Below are 22236 nucleotides of genomic sequence, written 5' to 3' on the forward strand. Positions count from 1 at the left end.
TCAAGATAAAAGTGTCATACACTTAAAAAAGAGTTTAGCTGCCATGGTTAATATTTTTAAGGTTCAATTATATGAAATTTAGAACAAGGATTTAAAACTCATCTCTACTATTTAGTGTTGGTTCTGACTAGAACATTTACACAAAAATGACTCGATGGGTAAAGTTCTAGACATAACTTACACACACATATACACATACATTTGACTCCATAACCCCACCACAAACCATGACTTAATGTTTCTCAAATATCCTTGATAAAAACAGTTAACAGAAGAACCTTTTAAAACCATTGATAGAACTTTCCAAGGAGATTCTGATTATCTAGACAGAGATTAGCAAATATATCAGATCACTTTGTGTCTTATGTATATAGTTGCAAATCACCAACTCCTCCTGTGTGACAGTTTTGTTGCAGAACTTTATAACACTAGAAAACATGTCTCTAATTTCCTGCAAAGCACTCCAGTAACAAACCTCAAGGTGGTCCTAAATAGCTTTTTGGAGTGAATGAGAGCCATAGTTCATGAAACCATAGTTTACCTGTGCGTTTTTTTTCTTCTCCTAGACTTTCAGGATTATTAGAGCAATCAAATACTGAAATGAATTATTAAAGAATATTGTTTTGAAATATTTATACAAGGAAAGCAATCTGGTTCAGATATCTACTTGCCAAAAGAGATTATCAATCTAGAACACAGTCAGCACTATACCTAAGGATCTATAGCTCTTTGATTCTTGGTACATTTTAACTAAACTCATTAAATGACTTCATAAATTAACAGAGATCAATTCAAAACAATTTGTCAGCGACATGAATAATCTTCAGTGACAAAATAAGCCAATGTCTAATAAAATCCAATAGAATTTTGTATTTCGCTATTGCTTTCAAATACTGTGGTTATTGAGATCTGGAAAAGAGCTCCGTCGTATAGTTCATTCTTTATCTAGTTGAACATGCAACACTCGAGAGAAAGAGACCGCATTTAGAATCATGACTATAGTCACCCATTGCTACCAATGCCAAGTGAAAACTTTGCTGTGGTTTGTTGCTGATGTGTTGTTATTCCCTGATTTGTTTTCAGCCTGTCGCTGTGTAATGAATCAGTCATCCACTTCTCTCTTGTTGTTCCATTTGCTTATGACTACGACACATCATTTGTTTTCCTACAAGAAATCTTCAAAAAGTGGAGGAAAAAAGCAAATGCTTTATGACGCTCATTTGCCATAAAAGTTTGCACACTGTTTCTCCACGTGAATACATTTAGCATTTTTATTTAAAATCATTGCCCGCCCACGCCTCTGTCCCTGAACCATGTTCTCCAATCAACATGTAACTCTTAGGTTCTGTATTTCTCTTCATAAGCAGAATTAGAGACCGATTCAAAAGGCTGAACCCACAGAGCTCATAAACTGGAGACAACCTCCTAAGAGTGCAAGTTTTCTCGACTACCCTGTGCTTCTAGGCATCTGTCAAGAGGGAGGCAACCACGAAAATGAGTAAGACCTTGAGAAGTGTGTACACCTTGTCAGCAATGCTTTGTGTTTTAAACACAGTCCATTTTTACTAGGTTCTTGTTGGTCACTAACGGAGAGGGTTTGCATTTAACCCTATCTGCAGCATCATGAGAACGACACACAGAGAACATTCTGGCTGTACACAGTGAGACTATAATTCTTCTGTATTCCTTCCTGAAATTTTGGTTCAGGAGCCCATATATAATGGCATTGAGGCAGCTGTTGAAATATGCCATATAGTAACTCGCCACAAATAGCCACTCTGGGATCCTGGGTACCATGCTGGCGGGGTCTGAAGCCACGGCAAGACCAATAAAGTTGAGAGGAGCCCAGCAAATGGCAAAAAGTACAAAAACCACAAACATGGTGACAAAGTTCCTGAAGTCCTGTGGTTTCATTTGGGGTTTACTGTCCGGTTTCAGCCTCCGCCTGACCCGAAGAACCAGGATCCATATTCTCAGGTAGCAGAAGATGACTACGGTCATAGGAACGAGGAAATGAAAGACCACTACCGCGATTGTGTATGCTGAGCTGACAGACTGCGTAAACGTGCAGGAGTAGATCCTCGGGTCGTACTGCAGGGTGCCGGTACGCAGGTTGGGCACGATCGCCACGAGGGTCAGCATCCATATCAGGAACACGCAGCAGAGGGAATTCCTGTTACTGTACAGCTTGTCGTACTTGAGGCTGTGGCAGATGTAGCAATAGCGGTTGATGGCAATTCCAGTGATATTGAATATTGAGCCAATGACACTCAAGCCCATCAGGAACCCGCTAATTTGGCAGTGCAGATGGCCCAGATTCCACCCGTTGTTAAATATAGATATCAGCACCAAGGGGTATGGATACACGGCTACCACCAGGTCCGCAACCGCCAGGCTCACCACGAATAGATTTCCTAAAAGAGAAAGGTTTAGAAAACACAGGTTGTTACCGATCTTGTGCGGATTGCAGGGGTTTTCTTTCACACTTCTGTTTGCTCAAAGAGCTCTTCTTACAACTCAGCTAACCGGGCATCACAGCTGCTGCCGCATGATAAATGAAATGGAGGCCATCTTCACCCGGAAGTAAGCCCACCATGGCCCTGGTCAAGTCAGTTCTGCTGTTCACAAATTCCCACGTCCCTAAAACGAGGCATATTCCATGTCAGAAACTGATATTCTTCAAACCATTTGGTTTCTCTTGTAATTAAAAAAAAAAAAAAATCTCGAGTTCGGTATACTCGTGTTACATATTTTGTTCTGGAATATTCTACATGGCCTGAGAAACCTCATGTCCCACATTTTCCCAAGTGACATGTGACTTCTCTAAGTTCTGAGCTTTCTGTCCCTCTAAGTCTCCAGCCACCCTCAAAGGCTGCCTCTAACTCCTGTTCTTGGGGAGCAATAAATCCTTGACCATAGTATAACAGTTAAGAGGAAAAGGGTTCTTTCATCAACTGTCTGGGTTAGAATATTGACTTCACCCCTTGCTAGCTGTCTCCCTGAGGCAAGTATCATCATCTCACCAGATGCCGACTTCCTCTTCTCTAAGATGGGGATAACGATAGTACCTTCTTCATAAGGGGATGATGAGCGTGAATTGAGACAGTCTATGTCAAGTACCAAGCAGAATCTGTCACGTGATAAGCGCTCCACAAATGTTGGTATTCTACAATACTCACCTCAATCCAAAGGAGAAGGTAGAAATACTTGTAGATTTCATAAAGAACTTAAGGTCTAAAAATTAAACCCTAAATATTTTCTATGTTAATAACGCAACACATTTTAAAGTCCAAAAACAAGGAACTCTAGTCAAATTTTAGAAGATACTCTGCAAGGATGTTCTTTACTTTGGTGGCTCATTTTGTCTTTGTTTCTTACTCTCCTTTCTGCCTTGAATGGCTCCTCTCTCCCGTTTTTAAAATGGTACCCATTTTCCCAAACCCATTTTCGATAGAAATGCCCAAAGCCTTTACTTACTTGCCCAACTATGTGGAAAACCTTCCTCTTTTTAAGGCCTCTAAATCACATTTTTATACCACATTTAATTTGGATTAACTCATGATAAATTTCATTCAATAAAACCTTACCGAATGCATTTAATAGGTGGTGGAGAAACAGAAATGAACAGACAGTGATCCTATGATCCTTAAGCTTAGAAAAATAAGATAGAAAGAAGTACAATACGTACAGAAAAGGAATGCAGTGAGCATGAAAGAAGTGGGGAGGAACATTCCAGGCAGAGGGACCTTACGTTTTGCATTTTATTATACTTGTGCACTTAACTTTGCTATATTTCCATACTATAGTACCCTAAAAGTGTGTCCACCTCATAAATGCATCTAGAATAGTACCCACTTGGGACTTCTGTTCAAATGCTTGATGGCAGATATTAAATTGTCATCTCCCAATACCTGAAATAAAATCACCTTTGTAGGGGAAGTTCCTGTCTGGTTAATTTTATTTCACAGTCCTCCAAAAATTGCAAAGAAGTGAAGTAAGATAGTTGTGGCTAAAAAAAAAATCATGGATTTGCCATTTAAGTAGGAATTTCAGATAAATTGTCGTAAATACAACTTCTTCAAAAGCTGGCTATACGAGGCCAAATTAAAGCAATCAAAACAAATTTATTTCTCCCCACAGAACAATTCCAATCGCCAGTGAAATATTTAAATTCCAACGTGGGCATGTTTTAATGAATTTTTAACTCAAAGTGGGTAATACTTTAAAAATATGTACAATATGTGAAATTCAGCTACAACTTGTCATCGAAGCAGTACATTTTTACCTAAAACGTCATAATGACAAATGGACATACATAGATTTATTTTTCAAGAGCCTAAAACTGAGATCATAAACTGTCACAGGTTTGTTTCATAGCATTCATCCTCTGCCCCATGTAGTTTGCAGCAATTAGGCTTCTTTTTTTTTAAGTCGTTACATTAAGTCATTTCTTTAGTTTTCTTTGAACTAATCCCATTTTACCAGAGTTGGGAGAAAAAAAACAATTAAGCCACAGGCTCTTTGTAGATATGGCTAATAGTGTCTCAGCTGGAAGCTTTATCACATCTGCAATGTGTGCGTAGAGGGTGTGTGTGTTGGGGAGAAGAATGATGAGGTAAGAGTAATTAACTTAATCATGATCATCCACATTATAAGATCACCTATTTCATCTCAGCCCTGTGTGTGTCCAGATAGACCGCCATCTCTCCATTTTTGCAGACACCCAACCCTCTGTACAACCAGCACAACAACGCATTCTGAAATTTCAAGTAAGTCCTGTGAACGGCTAGCAATTCCTCTTCTGTTGGATTTACGTCCAGCCCTTGCCCCAGAGGAACTGTAGACTCAGAGGATGTTAAGATGGGGAGGAACACTAGTGATCATGCAGGATAATTCCTACTTTTTAGAGGTGAGGAAAGCTGAGAAACGGGGAACTCAATCGGAAGAAGTCATACCATGAATGCAAGATTGCCACGGGCTGTTTATTTGTTAATGTCACTTGGTGCATTTCCCTAAGAGAGTTCCTATGGCTAGAAGTAGGTGAGAGTTGGGTAATGGGCCCTCTGGCCAGGCAGGCCCTGGCTTAGAGCCTCTTTAGGCATAATTCTAAAAAAGCATCTTAGAACCAGAATGAGGGGAAGGCAGTTATGGGTCTCTGTACCGGTAACAAGAAGATACCGCAAACAGCCTCACGATGATTAAAGACACAGGCAAACTATAAAGTGCTCAGCAAACAATCATTCTGGTGAATAAAACCTTAAGTTGTAAGTGAAATGTGGCACGGATGTGAATAAGATCAGATAGCAGACAGCTGAAGAGTTGCCTTGGCTGAACCGCCTCCTTCAGCACGAGTCCGGGGACTTCCCTCTGGGAATGACCAGGGCAAGGGGTCATCGCCTTTCTATTTAGAAATACTTTTCTTCTTACCATCTTCCCACAGCTCAAGCTGTTAAGTCCATGAGGGTGGTGCCCACCTTACGCATCTTTCTCCCCCTACAACAGGGCCTGGCGCAGAGTTGTGTCTTGCCACAAAATGCAGAGTGGGTCTCTCTTATATGGACTAAGCTGAAAGGGCATTTGCATGCAGAGCTTCAGGGTTTTCTGTTCCCCGGCAGAGACCATCGCACGAGGGGTAAAAGGTGGAAGCGAAGCAGCAGTCGAGTCCTCTGTGCGCTTCCAGGCGGGCACACGGCCCCAGGCACTGTGGGGGCTCTGGCCCTCTCACTCCTGTCCCCGGCCTGCAGTGAGGGTCGCCGATGCAGGGGGCCCACAGCGTCTCCTGCTCCTTCTCGGAGCTCCAGCCTGGCTTGGAGAAAGGGAGACTGACAAGAGTTCAGTCTGTCCTCCTGGGTTCCAGCCCTTCCTCCAACGATCTCATTTGCCCTTGCTTTCCCTCTTAACATCCATCTCTTCTTCTCAGGTGCCTTATCTATAGACTCTAGGCTCGTGATGGTTAATTTGATGTGTCAGCACGACCAGGCTCATGGGATGCTCAGGGAGCCGGTTAAACATCGCTTGTGGGTGTGTCTGGAAGGGTGGTTCCAGAGGAAATTAGCATTTGAATGAACAGACCGGGTAAAGCAGAGGTCCTCCGGTGTCAGCCAATCCAGTAAGGGCCTGACTAACACAGAAAAGTTGAAGGAAAGGGAAACTCAGTCTCTCTGCCTGCCTCCTTAGGCTGGAACGTCAGTCTTCTCAGTCTGTAGAATGGGATGACAGTACAGGTGCTCTCGGGTCTTGGGATTCAGACCAGAACCACACCAGCTCTCCTGGGTCTCCAGCTTATAGATGGTAGACTGAGGAACCTCTCAGCCTCCACAGTCAAGCGAGTCAGTTCTTGGTAATAAATACAGTAAGCCAATATAAGTTATAGGATATATAATATATTAATAAAATAGATATACTAATAAACTAATAGAATATACTATTCTAAATAGAATATATACTAGCATACTAATAGACTATTCTGTTATTTATTGTATATATCCTATGTCCTACTGCTATTTAGAGAACGTATTATTCTCTGAATAGAATACATTGAATATACTACTAGAATATATATATTCTGTTGGCTCCGTTTCTCTGACGAACCCTGGCTAATACAAGGCCCCGGCACCAGACATAGAAGCAACAGCTTCAACTGAATTGTTTAATCAGCTCCCATAATTGCTCTACTCATTTTGTTTCTCAAATTGATTGAACCCTGACTGATATAAAATTTGGTACTAGAAGTAGACCGAGAAACTTTAAGGAGGGTTTCTCTGTGTTGGTTCTTAGTGGCCTGGATTTAATTCTCTAATGGCATTAGATTTAAAGGCATTAAAAACCTTGTTTCCGGGAGCAAGAGGGACCCTGGTAGTTCATGGTATACAGTGGCAAAAGAGTTATTTAAAATATCACCTGTGTTCATCTCCAAGGTGAAAAACGAGTTGGTGCATCACCCTCCTACCACTAAATACACACACACACACACACACACACACACACACACACACACACAGACCCCTAATTTTGACATGCTACACCAATCCATTTACTGAGTAACCCAAAAAGCAGGCAGTTTCGAGTAGAGCTGAGAATAAGAAAAGTCTCTGAAAGCTATTCTACCATTGGACTCATATGATCCAATGGTGTTTGAATTGTTTGTAGTAGATCTGGAGATGTAAGGCTCCCTTACCAGGCACATAGAGTGACTTATAACCATAAACTCAGCATTTTGTGACAAATCTATGCCTTCCTTTGCAGACTAGAATTCCCCTTTAGAGAAACAGTCATTGGCTTGCTCCTCAGCATTAGCAGACTCTGAAAACTTGACCACAGATGACCAAGTGACCGTGTGATCTGAAAAATCTCTTATGGACTACGTATTGTCTGACCCGCTAAAATCAATCAAGTTGGCCTGCACCGTATAGAACAGAAGTGGTGTAGACAAAATCTGGCCCAAGCATGTATTGAGGGCACAAGGAAATTTCATGAGCAAGTGTCACAGATGCCCATGGCCCACCTTCCTACCACATTGCCCCCTTTTTCACAGCCTCCACCTATGGCCTCATGAGGAGTCCCCTGTGGTCAGTTAATAAGGAAGGAAAAAACCCCTGGCATGCTTTACTGATGGTTTCTCGTGACATGCTAGTCCTGTCCCAAATTGGATGTTGCAGCACTACAGGCCAACTATACCCAGTGAATAGAACTTTGAACAGAACTTGAAACTGCTTGTTGATTTTGCCTGGAAACCGAGATGGCCCCAGGCACACACTTACCCTGATTCATAGACAGTGGCTAATGGTATAGCGAGATGGTCAAGGACTGGAAAGAACAGGTTTAGAAAACTGGTAACACAGGAAGCCGGAGAAAGAGTAGGAACACCGGCCTCTCAGAATGGGCAATGAGTATGAAGATACGTGGGTCCCATACAAAACTCACCAGAAAGCAATCTCAGCAGAAGAGGATCTGGGGTATTTTGTTTGTTTTTTGTTTTTTGTTTTGGGGGGGTTTTCTTTTGTTTTTAGCCAGAAGAGGATCTTTTTTTTTTTTAATTTATTTTTTAAATTTACGTCCAAGTTAGTTAGCATATAGTGCAACAATGATTTCAGGAGTAGATTCCTTAATGCCCCTTACCCAAGCCCATCCCGCCTCCCACAATCCCTCCAGGAACCCTCTCTTTGTTCTCCGTATTTAAGAGTCTCTCATGTTTTGTCCCCTTCCCTGTTTTTATATTATTTTTCTTTCCCTTCCCTTATGTTCATCTGTTTTGTCTCTTCAAGTCCTCAAATGAGTGAAGTCATAAGATACTTGTCTTTCTCTGACCTACTAATTTCACTTAGCATAATACCCTCTAGTTCCATCCATGTAGTTGCAAATGGCAAGATTTCATTCTTTTTCATTGCTGAGTAATACTCCATTGTATACGTATACCACACCTTCTTTATCCATTCATTCGTCGATGAACATTTGGGCTCTTTCCATGCTTTGGCTGTTGTCGATAGGGCTGCTATAAACATTGGGGTGCATGTGCCCCTTCAAAACAGCACACCTGTATCCCTTGGATGAATACCTACTAGTGCAATTGCTGGGTCATAGGGTGAATCTACTTTTAATGTTTTGAGGAACCTCCATACTGTTTTCCAGAGTGGCTGCACCAGCTTGCATTCCCACCAGCAGTGCAAAAGAGATCCTCTTTCTCCGCATCCTTGCCAACATCTGTGGTTGCCTGAGTTGTTCATGTTAGCCATTCTGACGGGTATGAGGTGGTATCTCATTGTGGCTTTAATTTGCATTTCCCTGATGATGAGTGATGTGGAGCATTTTTTCATGGCTTGGTTGGCCATGCAGATGTCTTCTTTGGAGAAGTGTCTATTCATGCCTTTTGCCCATTTCTTCCCTGGATTATTTGTCTTTTGGGTATTGAGATTGATAAATTCTCTATAGATTTGGCATACTAACCCTTTATCTAATATGTCATTTGCAAATATCTTCTCCCATTCTGTCGGTTGCCTTTTAGTTTTACTGATTGTTTCCTTCGCTGTGTAGAAGCTTTTTATTTTGATGAGGTCCCAGTAGTTCATTTTTGCTTTTGTTTCCCTTGCCTCTGGAGACATGTTGAGTAAGAAGTTTCTGTGGCCAAGGTCAGAGAGGTTTTTGCCTGTTTTTTCCTCTAGGATTTTGATGGCTTCCTGTCTTACATTTAGATCTTTCATCCATTTTGAGTTTATTTTTGTGTATGGTGTAAGAAAGTGGTCCAGGTTCATTCTTCTGCATGTCACTGTCCAATTTTCCCAGCACCACTTGCTGAAGAGACTGTGTTTATTCCATTGAATATTCTTTCCTGCTTTGTCAAAGATTAGTTGGCCATAGGTTTGTGGGTCCATTTCTGGGTTCTCTATTCTGTTCCATTGATCTGAGTGTCTGTTCTTGTGCCAGTAACATACTGTCTTGATGATGACAGCTTTGTAATACAGCTTGAAGTCTGGAATTGTGATGACTCCAGCTTTGGTTTTCTTTATCAAGATTGCTTTGGCCATTAGCAGTCTTTTCTGGTTCCAGACAAATTTTAGGATTGTTTGTTCTAGCTCTGTGAAGAATGCTGGTGTTATTTTGATAGGTATTGCATTGAATATGTAGACTGCTTTGGGTAGTATTGACATTGTAACAATACTTGTTCTTCCTATCCAGGAGCAGAGAATATTTTCCCATTTTTTTGTCTCTTCTTCAATTTCTTTCATAAGATTTCTATAGTTTTAAATTATAGATTTTTCACCTCTTTGGTTAGATTTATTCCTAGGTATTTTATGGTTTTTGGTGCAATTGAAAATGGGATCGATTCCTTGATTTCACTTTTTGTTGCTTCATTATTGGCATATAGGAATGCAACTGATTTCTGTGTATTGATTTTGTATCCTGCAACTTTGCTGAATTCATGGATCAGTTCTAGCAGGTTTTTTTGGTGAAATCTTCTAGGTTTCCCATATAGAGATCATGTCATCTGTGAAGAGTAATTTGGGTGCCTTTTATTTCTTTGTGTTGTCTGATTGCAGAGGCCAAGACTTCCAATACTATGTTGAATAACAGTGGTGAGAGTGGACATCCGTATCTTGTTCCTGACCTTAGGGGGAAAGCTCTCAGTTTTTCTCCATTGAGGATGATATTAGCAGTGGGTCTTTGATATATGGCTTTTATGATCTTGAGGTATGATCCTTCTATCCCTTCTTTCTTGAGGGTTTTTATCAAGAAACGATGCTATATTTTGTCAAATGCTTTCTGTGCATCTGTTGAGAGGATCATGTGGTTCTTGTCCTTTTTTTTATTGATGTGATGAATCACATTGCTTGTTTTGTGGACACTGAACCAGCCCTGCATCCAGGTATAAATCCCACTTGCTTGTGGGATAATTTTTGAATAATTCTTTTAATGTATTGTTGGATCCAGTTGTCTAATATTTTGTTGAGGATTTTTGCATCCATATTCATCAGGAAAATTGGCCTATAGTTCTCCTTTTTAGTGAGGTCTTCATCTTGTTTTGGAATGAAGGTAATGTTGGCTTCATAAAAAGAGTTTGGAAGTTTTCCTTCTGTTTCTATTTTTTGGAACAGCTTCAAGAGAATAGGTGTTAACTCTTCCTTAAATGTTTGATAGAATTCCCCTGGAAAGCCATCTGGCCCTAGACTCTTGTTTTTTGGCAGATTTTTGATTACTAATTCCATTTCTTTACTAGTTATGGGTCTGTTCAAATTTTCTATTTCTTCCTGTTTCAGTTTTGGTAGTTTATATGTTTCTAGGAATTTGTCCATTTCTTCCAGATTGCCCATTTTATTAGCGTATAATTTCTCATAATATTCTTTTATTATTGTTTGTATTTCTGCTGTTGTGGTTGTGATCTCTTCTATTTCATTCTTGATTTTATTTATTTGGGTCCTCTCCTTTTTCTTTTTGATCATACTGGCTAGTGGTTTATCAATTGTTAATTCTTTCAAAGAACGAGCTCCTGGTTTCATTGATCGGTTTTTTGGGTGATTTTTTTTTTTGTTTGGTTTCAATAGCATTGATTTCTGCTCTAATCTCTATTATTTCCTGACTTCAGCTGGTTTTGGGTTTTATTTGCTGTTCTTTTTCCAGTTCTTTAAGGTGTAAGGTTAGGTTGTGTATCTGAGACCTTTCTTCCTTTTTTAGGTAGGCCTGGATTGCTACATACTTCACTCTTAGGACTGCCTTTGCTGTGTCCCAAAGGTTTTGGGCTATGGTGTTATCATTTTCGTTGGCTTCCGTGTACTTTTTAATTTCCTCTTTAACTTCTTGGTTAGCCCATTCATTCTTTAGTAGGATGTTCTTTAGTCTCCAACTATTTGTTATCTTTCCAAATTTTTTCTTGTGGTTGATTTTGAGTGTCATAACATTATGGTCTGAAAATAGGCACGGTATGATCTCTATCTTTTTGTACTTGATGACAGCTGATTTGTGTCCGAGTATGTGATCTAATCTGGACAGCGTTCCATGTGCATTGGAGAAGAATGTATGTTTTGCTGCTTTAGGATGAAATGTTCTGAATGTATCTGTTAAGTCCATCTGGTCCAGTGTGTCATTCAAAGCCATTGTTTCCTTGTTGATTTTCTGTTTAGATGATCTGTCTATTGCTGTAAGTGGGGTGTTGAAGTCTCCTACTGTCATGGTATTATTATCAATGAGTTTCTTTTTGTTTGTGATTAATTGATTTATATATTTGAGTGCTTTCACATTTGGCACATAAATGTTTACAATTGTTAGGTCTTATGGGTGGATAGACCCCTTAATTATGATTAAGGGATAGACCCCTTAGTTACAATATAATGCCCTTCTTCATCTCTTATTACAGTCTTTATGGTAAACTCTAGATTGTCTGATATAAGTATGGCTATTCAGGCTTTCTTTTGTCTAGAAGAGGATCTTAATGACACAACCTGTGTACATTGATCTTCGTTCAGCCACCACTGTCCCTGACCACTAGGCTCACAAAGTTATGCACCGGAAACAGAAGTTATTAATGGGCCCAGCAACACAGAGTACTACTCATTAAAATGACCTGGTTATAGCCACTGCTGACCTGGTGTGTCAGCACCCTGTCAACAGCAGAGACCAACACTGATATGGCACCATTCCCCAAGAATATCAGCCAGACAATAGCGGTAGATTGATTACATTGGACCACTGCCATCATCAGAGGGGTAGTACTTTGTTCACAGTGGAACAGAAGCATATTCTGGATCTGGATTTGCCTTTCGTACCCTTAATTCTTCCACCAAGCTGACATTCATAGACTTACAAGATGCCTTTGTCTTTGTTTATGGTAAAAACACTGCTTCTGATGGAGGAACTCAATTTACAGCAAATGAAGCAAGGCATTGCGGTAGAATGCCTTGTGAAGGTTTACTTCCAGCACCAGCTGGATGAGCCTGGGGTGTCCCCCAGGGTGTAGTGTGTGTTCTAAATCAGTGACTGGATTCATGGACCAGAAAATCAAGGGTGGAAATGGTCATTTTTCTTCACCTAATTATCCTAGTGATACCCTCGCAGAACGTTTGCTTCCTGCCCTCACAACTGTAGGTTCTGTTCTCAAGTCTTAGCTCCCAAGAGAAGAATGTTCCACCAAGAGACATAACATTGGTTTCCCCAAACTGGAAGTTGAGACTGCCACCTGGCTGCTTTGGGCTCCTCCTCCCAGAGAATCAATAGACCGTCCCGAAGGGGGTGATTAATCCTGATTTTCAAGGGAAAACTGGGTTGTTACCACACAGTAGGAGCAGTGATGTGTGTGTGTCTGCAACGCAGGAGCTCCCCTGCAGTGCCTTGGTTTTGCCACACCCTGTGATCAAAGCCAAAGGAAAACCAAGCATCCCAACTGAGGCTGGAATGCCAATGTGGGGAACTTTGAGGAGGAAAGTTTGAGTCACCTGGCAGGCAAGAAATCTCTCTCCCTAACACTGTATAAAGTTTGGGCCTTGAGTTTGTCCTCATCAACATGGTGCTACTCTAGCTATCTTGGTCCTAATTTGGTAACAATTAAATCTGTGCAATGGTGTAACCTGCGGAGAATTCATTTGCTTATGTGGACCCTCTTCAAAATGCTGGCGGGGGGAGCCCATTACTATGGCAGGCTGGTCTCTGGGTTGGTTGTTACCTCTTCTCTATGTCACCGCCCTTGGAGTAGATGTTGCCGATGTCTTTTCCAAGTCCCCTTTTCAAGTCCCTCTGCCAGGCTGGTAGGTGCACTTATCCCTGGACTTTTGATGAAGGTTGGGTGCTTCCATTTAGTTGCAGCTACACCCTTCTCCAGAGAGTTGCCCTCAGTTGAGTAGGCAATGGATGACCAATTGACAATGGGGTACAAAAGGCCAGCCCCTTCACCTTCAATGGCTACAACTCTGTGGTTGGATTTACGCCCGGAGGCCTCAACTTCTCAGATCAGGCCAGGTCTCCGCTGGACCTGAGATCCTTTCCTTGCTTGCCCTTCCCTGCCCTAGTCAGAATCCCTCACCCACCACAGGTCTCTCCCGAGAGCACTCCCTCAACAAAGCAGGAGCAGTGAACATGCCAGCTCCCTCTCAGGTTCTGTTTCTAGGCACCTGAGATAGACAGACGTTCAGCTCTGTGATGCAGTTAGGTAGTTTTCTACACAAGTCACCCACTTCTAAGATAAAAAAAAAAAAAGAGAAAAACTACTTACTAGGCTATCTTACAGAAGCAAACCAACCAGCCATATTGGGTAGAGGGTCCAGAGTTTAAATGCTTTTTGGGTTTGCTTATTTTTTTTAAGTTTATTTATTTTGAGAGAGAACATGCATCCTCCTGAGCAGGGAAGAGGTGGAGAAAGAGGGAGAGCCTCCAGAGCAGGCTCCACACCATCAGCACGGAGCCCGACGTAGGGCTCCAGTTCACTAACCATGAGATCATGACCTGAGCCGAAATCAAGAGTCAGATGCTTAACGGACTGAGCCACCCAGATGCCCTGGTACTGCTTTTCAATCCTTTCATCCTTGTTATGTGTACACGTTTCCAACATCAAACCAGCACATGCCCCAGTCATGTGCATAGAAGTCTGTCTCCCTCTAAAGACCTCTTGAGGTCCAGGACTGTGACTGCACAGTGCCTGGCACATAGCACATGATCGGGAACAGTTTTCTGGGTGAACAAAGGTACCCCTAAGTCGCTAAACCTCACTCATGCAAAGGTAGAAATTAGTTCCTTTTTTTTTTTTTTTTTTTTGGCTCTTATTTGCCAGGATGTTGGTTTTCTCAACAGGCCAGTATTAGCCTGGAGTTGGACTTGGAAAGCAAGATTAGAGACCTCCTGAGTTATTGTTCATAATTAAAAATATAAAACCCTGGCTGTGCCTGAATTGTGCCTAACATCAAAGAGATAGACCAGTTTAAAGAGAGAAAAAATATACGTTGGCTACTCTTGAAAACATTTTTCATTTGTTTTACGCAGCAAATCCCATAGACTCAGATCTAAGAAGTCCGGCTTAAAGAAGAAGCTATCTATTTTGCATATCAAAGCTCACAGGCAGTGCCTTACATTCTTAGATTTCAAAGGACTATATTTGAAAGACTTGTCTTTTCAGATTATTGGAGGCAGCGAGGACCATAAGTTTAGAAACAAAAACATCTGCATTCAGATCCTGGCTATGACACCTGCTAACCACCCTCGGGTAAGTCACAGCTTCTCGGAGCCTCGGGCTCCTAATATGTAATAAATCAGGGTAACAGTGACCACAGTGAGGAGTTGAGAGAGCGCATAGAGCACATTTGGCTTTGGATAAATATTTATTCCTTCTCTTCCACCGTGATGAAAACCACGTGTTGTGCTTCACAGAAAGTTCCTCCCCGGTCAGAAAGCCCTGGCTGAGGTGGCCTCTCTCCCGGCAAGGACTCCTCTCCCAATCCCTGCCGTCTTGTAGGGCTCTTCCTGGACACATAAGCCTCCTTTTATCCTTCTGGCTACCAGCCCTTTCCTCTCCCCTCAAAGGTATCCCCTCTCGTCTTCCCACCTGCTTTCAACTCACCTTCCTGTAACATCTGGATTCTACCCACACCGCGTTGCTGAAACTTCTCTCCAGTCATCAGGGGCATTCTTAATGAGCCTTCACTCAGCGCTCCTCCTCCTTATGGTCCTGACATCTAATACCCTGTCCACGTAAACCGTCCATATACTACCCTGTGTGAAGAGTGTAACATACAATGCATGTGATACCTGATCACACCTTAGATTTTCGCTGTCTTGCTTCCTTGACCCCACTTGCCTCCCTGGCTCTTTGACGCTCTGTCTGCATCTCACTGTTTTCCCGGTCCTACTCCTTACCTTGGTGGTGACTCTTTAACACTGTAAACTTGAGTTGATCGATGGAGTGTCTTGACTGTTCTGTTACCATACAGTAATATATGTAGTAAAAGAGACTAAGAAAACTTCCGCATACCATAAAGTGACCTAACCCTCGAGCTGTAGTACAGTTTTCAATTTTTAAAAGTGTGAAATCCTGCCAAGAACTCTCCTCATTTTCTAGATCTCATTACTCTTTTCCCAGAAGGGTGGTTTAGGGAGATGTTTGTAATATGTAAATATCCACATTACAGTCCCATTGATTCGGCCTTTCATGTATAAGCTAAACACAAACTACCCATGTCAGCGGGGAGCCTGGGAAGATGGCGGAGTAGAAGGGCCCTGAGCTCACCCTGTCCCACGTTGACAGCTAGACATCATCCGCATCCAAGTTAGTGACCTGCAGAGCGACCTGAAGACTGGAAGGGCAGACTCCGCAACTACATGTAGAGAGGAAGCTGCATCTGAAAGGTTGGGAAGGGCAGAAAGGTGGAGAGGGGCTGGCTGCGGGAGGGAGGGAGCCACCTGCATGGAGAGGGCAGAGAAACGGGCCCTTGCACCAGGGAGCTCACACGGGGAAAACTAATCCCCATACGGTTTGACTATAAGAGCCAAAGGGCAGGCAGACTTGAGTTTGTAAAACCAGTGGGACTTGGAGCCTGGAGCTTTAAGAGTCAGCTGACTCAGCACTGGGCCACCCAGGCACCAGGGATGGCCAAGTGGCTGCCCTTAAAGAGACACAGCCTGTGTGGAGAGGCAACGTACACACAGCCGTTTACACAAGGCTGGGAGGCAAAGAGGAGACAGGTCTGTTGGTAATGGTTTGGGAGTGTGTTTATGCCGCTTCCCGGCATAAACATGGGGCCACCTGAAGGGGGCAGGGTTGCACACACACAGTGTACCTCAGCACAGGCCTCAGGGCAAATTTGGCGAAAGCTGTGCCCGTGCCCCACCCGGCCACTGCTGCGTGCCTGGCGGCACCCCCTGCCCAGACGCTGGGTGCACAGCTGCCTCCCTGCCCCGGGCCCAGCTGTGTGCTCGACAAACAGCCCCCAGCCACCACAGCGCTGCAGAAGATCTGGCCTAGGACTAGTGGCCCAACGTGGATTTTGCTCCCACCAGTGCCCCGTTCTCAAGGTCCCTGCAGACAGGCACCCTCGGAGCTGGCCTGCCTGGGTCCCGCTAATACCACACAAAGCAGACAAAACCAGCAACTGGCAGAGAGTCTGTGCGGACGACTGCACGGAAAGGAAAAGTGACTCAGACGCAGCAGCAGGGCATAAACAACACACACGGGACACTCTCCTGAAGTGCCAGGTTCTGGTGAACAGGGGACGCTGCACTGCAGGGCACTCGAGGACCTCTTCTTCATAAAGTCACTACTTTCGAAAGAGAAGACACAGCTGACTTTTTTTTTTTTTTTTTTAACAGAGAAATAGGCACGGAGAGGCAGACAAAATGAGGAAACAGAGAAGTTTATCCCAAATGGATGAACAGGACAAGGGCACAACCTGAGATCTAAGTGAAACAAATATAAGGAAGATGCCTGATAGAGAATTTAAAGCACTGATCATAAGGATATTTACCGGAGGAGCACTACTTACATTAGACAAAACAGGTTTTAAAACAAAGACTGTAAGAAGAGAAAAAGAAGAACACTATATAATTATAACATAATCTTCAATGAAAAGAACAATTGTGAATATTTTTTTAATATAATATTGTCAAGTTAGCTAACATACAGTGTATACAGTGTGCTCTTGGCTTCGGGAGTAGATTCCCGTGATTCGTCACTTACGTACAACACCCAGTGCTCATCCCAACAAGTGCCCTCCTCCATGCCCATCACCCATTTACCCCTCTCTCCTCCATCAACCCTCAGTTTGTTCTCTGTATGTAAGAGTCTCTTATGGTTCGTTTCCCTGTTAGTAACTTTTTTTCCCCTTCCCTTCCCCCATGGACTTCTGTTAAGTTTCTCAATTCCACATATGAGTGAAAACATATGATATCTGTCTTTCTCTGACTGACTTATTGCACTTAGCATAATACCCTCCAGTTCCATCCACGTTGTTGCAAATGGCAAGATTTCATCCTTTTTCATTGATGAGAAGTACTCCATTGTGTGTGTGTGTGTATGTATATATATATTATATATATTACACATATATATACACATATATATAATCTATATGATATATATCATATAGATTATATATGATATATATATACACATATATAATATATCATATATATATATTATATGTATATATATAACCACTTCTTTTTTTTTTTTTAATTAAATTTTTTTTTCAACGTTTATTTATTTTTGGGACAGAGAGAGACAGAGCATGAACGGGCGAGGGGCAGAGAGAGAGGGAGACACAGAATCGGAAACAGGCTCCAGGCTCTGAGCCATCAGCCCAGAGCCCGACGCGGGGCTCGAACTCACGGACCGCGAGATCGTGACCTGGCTGAAGTCGGACGCTTAACCGACTGCGCCACCCAGGCGCCCTATAACCACTTCTTTACCCATTCATCTGTTGATAGACATCTGGGCTCTTTCCATGATTTGGCTATTGTTGATAGCCCTGCTATAAACAGGGATACATGTGTTCCTATGAATCAGCACTCTTGTATCCTTTAGATAAATTCCTACTAGTGTTATTGCTGGGTTGTAGAGCAATTCTATTTTTAATTTTTTGAGGAAACTCCACCCTGGTTTCCAGAGTGGCTGCATCAGTTTGCATTCCCACCAACAGTGCAAGAGGGTTTCCCTTTCTCCACATCCTTGCCAACATCTGTTTCCTGAATTTTTAATTTTAGCCATTCTGACAGGTGTGAGGTGGTATCTCATTGTGGTTTTGATTTGTATTCCCCTGACAATGAGTGATGTTGAGCATCTTTTCACGTGTCTGTTAGCCATCTGGATATCTTCTTTAGAAAAATGTCTGTTCATGTCTTCTGCCCATTTCTTCACTGGATTATTTGTTTTTCAGGTGTTGAGTTTGGTAAGTTCTTAATAGATTTTAGATACTAACCCTTTATCTGATATGTCATTTGTAAATATCTTCCCCCATTCCGTCAGTTGCCTTTTAGTTTTGTTGAGTGTTTCCTTTGCTGTGCAGAAGCTTTCTAGCTTGATGAAGTCCAAATAGTTATTTTTGTCTTTTTTTCCTTGCCTTTGGAGGCATGTTGAGTAAGAAGTTGCTGCATCTGAGTGGTTTCCCGTCTCACATTTAGGTCTCATCCATTTTCAATTTATTTTTGTGTGTGGTGTAAAAAAGTGGTCCAGTTTCATTCTTCTGCATGTTGCTGTCCGGTTCTCCCAGCACCATTTGCTAAAGAACTATCTTTTCCGTTGGATACTCTTTCCTGCTCTGTCAAAGATTAGTTGGCCAAACATTTGTGGGTCCAATTCTGGAGTCTCTATCCTATTCCATTGGTCTATGTGTCTGTTTTGTGCCAATACCACACTGTCTTGATGATTATAGCTTTGTAGTACAGGCTAAAGTCTAGGATTGTGATGCCTCCACCTTTGGTTTTCTTTCTATTTATTTATTTATTTATTTTTGTGAGAGAAAGAGCATGCATGGGGGAGGACTTGAGAAAAGAGGGGAAGACGTGAGTGAGACCCTTAACACAGAGATAAGGAATATCATAGCAGGGATTAAGGACTTAATAAATGCAATGAGAAACATGCCTGATGGAATGAATAGCAGGATGGAAGAAGCAGAAAAACAAGTTAATGACCTAGAAGACACAGTAATGGAAAGTAATCAAGCTAAATGGAAGAGAGAAAAAGAATTACACAAACTAAGTACAGACTTGGAAAACTCAGTGACTCCACGAAACATAATAACATTCATGTTTTAGGAGTCCCAGAAGAAGAGAGAGAGAAAGATGAGGCAGAGAGTTTATTTGAAGAAACAGTACCTGTAAACTTCCCTAATCGGGGGAAGGAAACTTCCCTAATCTGGAGACATCCAGATTCAGCAGGCACAGAGAACTCCCATCAAAATCAACAGAAGCAGGCACCAAGGCTTATTATAATTAAATTTACAAAATAGAATGATAATAAGTTTTAAAAGCAGAAAGACAAAGGAAGCCCTTAACTAACAAGAGAAAACCCATAAGGCTAGCTGGAGATTTTTCAACAGAAACTTAGCAAGTCTGAAGGGAGTACCGTGATACATGCAAAATGCTGAATGGGAAAAATCTGCAGCCAAGAATACTCTACCCAGGAAGGCTATAGTTTACAATAGAAGGAGAGATAAAGAGTTTCCCAGGCAAAGACTAAAGGAGTTCGTGACCACTAAACTAGCCCTACAGGAAACAGTAAAGAGGACTTTTTGAATGGAACAGAGAGGCCCAATGTGGCAATATAAAGGTAGGAAACATAAAAGCAGTAAAAATGAATATTTTTGTAAAAAAATCAGTCAAGGCACCAACAATAACATATACCTAAAATGTGGGGAGGAAAGGAGAAAATAAAAGGTTCAAACTTAAATGACCATTGGCTTAATATAGACTGTTATATGCGAAAGAGGTTGTATACAAACTTCATGGTAACCGTATATTAAAATCCACTAATAAATATGCAAAGAATAAAGAGAAAGGAATCCAAATATATAACTAACCAAAATCCACAAAACATGAAAGAAATAGAGGAAAGGATCGGAGAAAATCTTCAGAAACAACTAAAAACAAGTAATAAAATGGCAATAAATACATGTCTATCAATAATTACGTTGAATTTAAATGGACTAACCACTCCCATCAAAAGACAGAGTGACAGAATGGATTAAAAAAAACCCAATATTTATGTGCTTCCTATAAAAGAATCATTTTAGACCTAAAGTCTCCTGAGATTGAAAGTGAGAGGATGGAGAAATATCTATCACACAAATGGAGGTCAAAAGAAAGCCGGAGTAGCAATACTTACATTAGACAAAATGGGCTTTAAAACAAAGACTGTAATAGAAAATAAGAACACTATAATATAATATAATATAATATAATATAATATAATATAATATAATATATCTTCAACAAGAATATTAAACAATTGTAAATATTTATTTTTTAATGTTTATTTTTGAGAGAGAGCATAAGTGGGGGAGGGGCATAGAAAGAGGAAGAGAAAGGATCCCAAGCAGGCTCTGCTCTGTAGGCACAGAGCCCAACATGGGGCACAGTCTCACAAACTTGTGAGATCATAATGTGAACGAAACTCAAGAGTCAAATGCTTAACTGACTGAGCCACCCAGATGCCCCACAATTGTAAATATTTATACACCCAACATAGAAGCACCTGAATACATAAAACAGTTAATGACAAACATACAGGAATTAATCGATAGTAATACAATAATAGTTAGGGACTTTAACACCCCACTTACATCAATGGACAGTTTATGTACACAGAGCATCAATAAGGAAACAATGGGTTTGAATGACACACTGGAACAGATGGATTTAACAGATAATTTCAGAATATTCCATCCTAAAACCGCAGAATACACATTCCAAGTGCACATGTGCACATGGAGCATTCTCCAGAATGGATCACATGTTAGGGCACACAACCAGCCTCACCAAATTCAAGAAGATCAAAGTCATACTATGCCTCTCTTCTGACCACAAAGCTATGAAACTAGTAGTTAACTATAAGAAGACAGTCTGAGTAGACCACAAATACATGGAGGTTAAATAACATGCTACTAAACGAGGGGGTCAACCAGGAAATCAAAGCCAAATAATGAAATACATAAAAACAAATGAAAATGAAAACACAACAGTCCAAAACCTCTGGGATAGAACATATGTGGTTCTAAGAAGTTTATAGCAATACAAACTCACCACAAGCAGCAAGAAAAATCTCGAATACACAACTAACCTTAAACCTAAAGGAACTAGAAAAAAGGGGTTAGAAATGAGCAAAACCTAAAAACAGCAGACAGAAGGAAATAATAAAGGTTAGAGCAGAAATCAATGATATAGAAACTAAAAACAAAAAAAAAATCAATGAAACCAAAAGGTGGTTCTTTGAAAAAAATCAGTAAAATTCATAAACCTCTAGCCAGACTTCTCAAGAAAAAAAAAAAAGAGAAAGTACTCAAATAAATAAAATCACATATGAGAAAAGGGACATAACACCACAGAAATAAAATCTTAAGAGAACATTATGAAAAACTGTATCAGAACAAATTGGACAACATGCAAGAGATGAATTCCTAGGAATGTAAAAACTCACAAAACTGAAACAGGAGGAAATAGAAAATTTGAAAAGGCTGATAACCAGTGAAGAAATTGAGTCTAATCAAAAAACTCCCCACAAACAAAAGTCCAGGAGCAGATGACTTCACAGGTGAATTCTGCCAAACATTTAAAGAGGAATTAATACCTATTTTTTTAAACTACTTCAAAAAATAGAAAAGAAGGAAAACTTACAAATTCATTCTATGAGGCCAGCCTTACCTTGAACCAAAACCAGATGAAGACACCAATAAAAAAGAGAATTACAGGCCAATATCTATGGTGAACATTGATTCAAAACTTCTCAGTAAAATACTAGCAAACCGAATCCAAAATACATTTAAAAAATCATTCACCATGATCAAGTGGAATTTACTTTAGGGCTGGAAGTGTGGTTCAACATTTGCAAATCAAACAAGACACATCACATCAATAGGAGAAAGGGTAAAAACCACATGAGCCTTTCAATCGATGTAGAAAAAAAAAAGCATTCAACAAAGTAAAACATCGATTCATGATTTAAAAAAAAAAAAAAAAAACAAACTCAACAAAATAGGTTTAGAGGGAACATACCTCAAGATAGTTAAAGTCCGGCTATGAAGAACCCACAACTAACTCATTCCGAATGGGGAAAAA

General features: G+C 41.0%; 1 protein-coding gene across 1 annotated transcript; it reads right to left on the reverse strand.

The window, feature by feature from the left end:
- Nucleotides 1–1293: 1293 nt before the first annotated feature.
- Nucleotides 1294–15098, reverse strand: MTNR1A (melatonin receptor 1A). Its single transcript, XM_040490376.1, has 3 exons — nucleotides 15032–15098; nucleotides 2527–2640; nucleotides 1294–2414 (listed from the first exon to the last, which is right to left on the reverse strand). The coding sequence occupies exons 1-3, from the start codon at nucleotides 15096–15098 to the stop codon at nucleotides 1546–1548; spliced, it is 1050 nt and encodes a 349-aa protein (XP_040346310.1). The 3' UTR covers nucleotides 1294–1545.
- Nucleotides 15099–22236: the final 7138 nt, after the last annotated feature.

Source organism: Herpailurus yagouaroundi, unplaced genomic scaffold (genome assembly GCF_014898765.1).
Source record: "Herpailurus yagouaroundi ecotype Mexico unplaced genomic scaffold, PumYag 181, whole genome shotgun sequence".
NCBI lineage: Eukaryota > Metazoa > Chordata > Mammalia > Carnivora > Felidae > Herpailurus > Herpailurus yagouaroundi.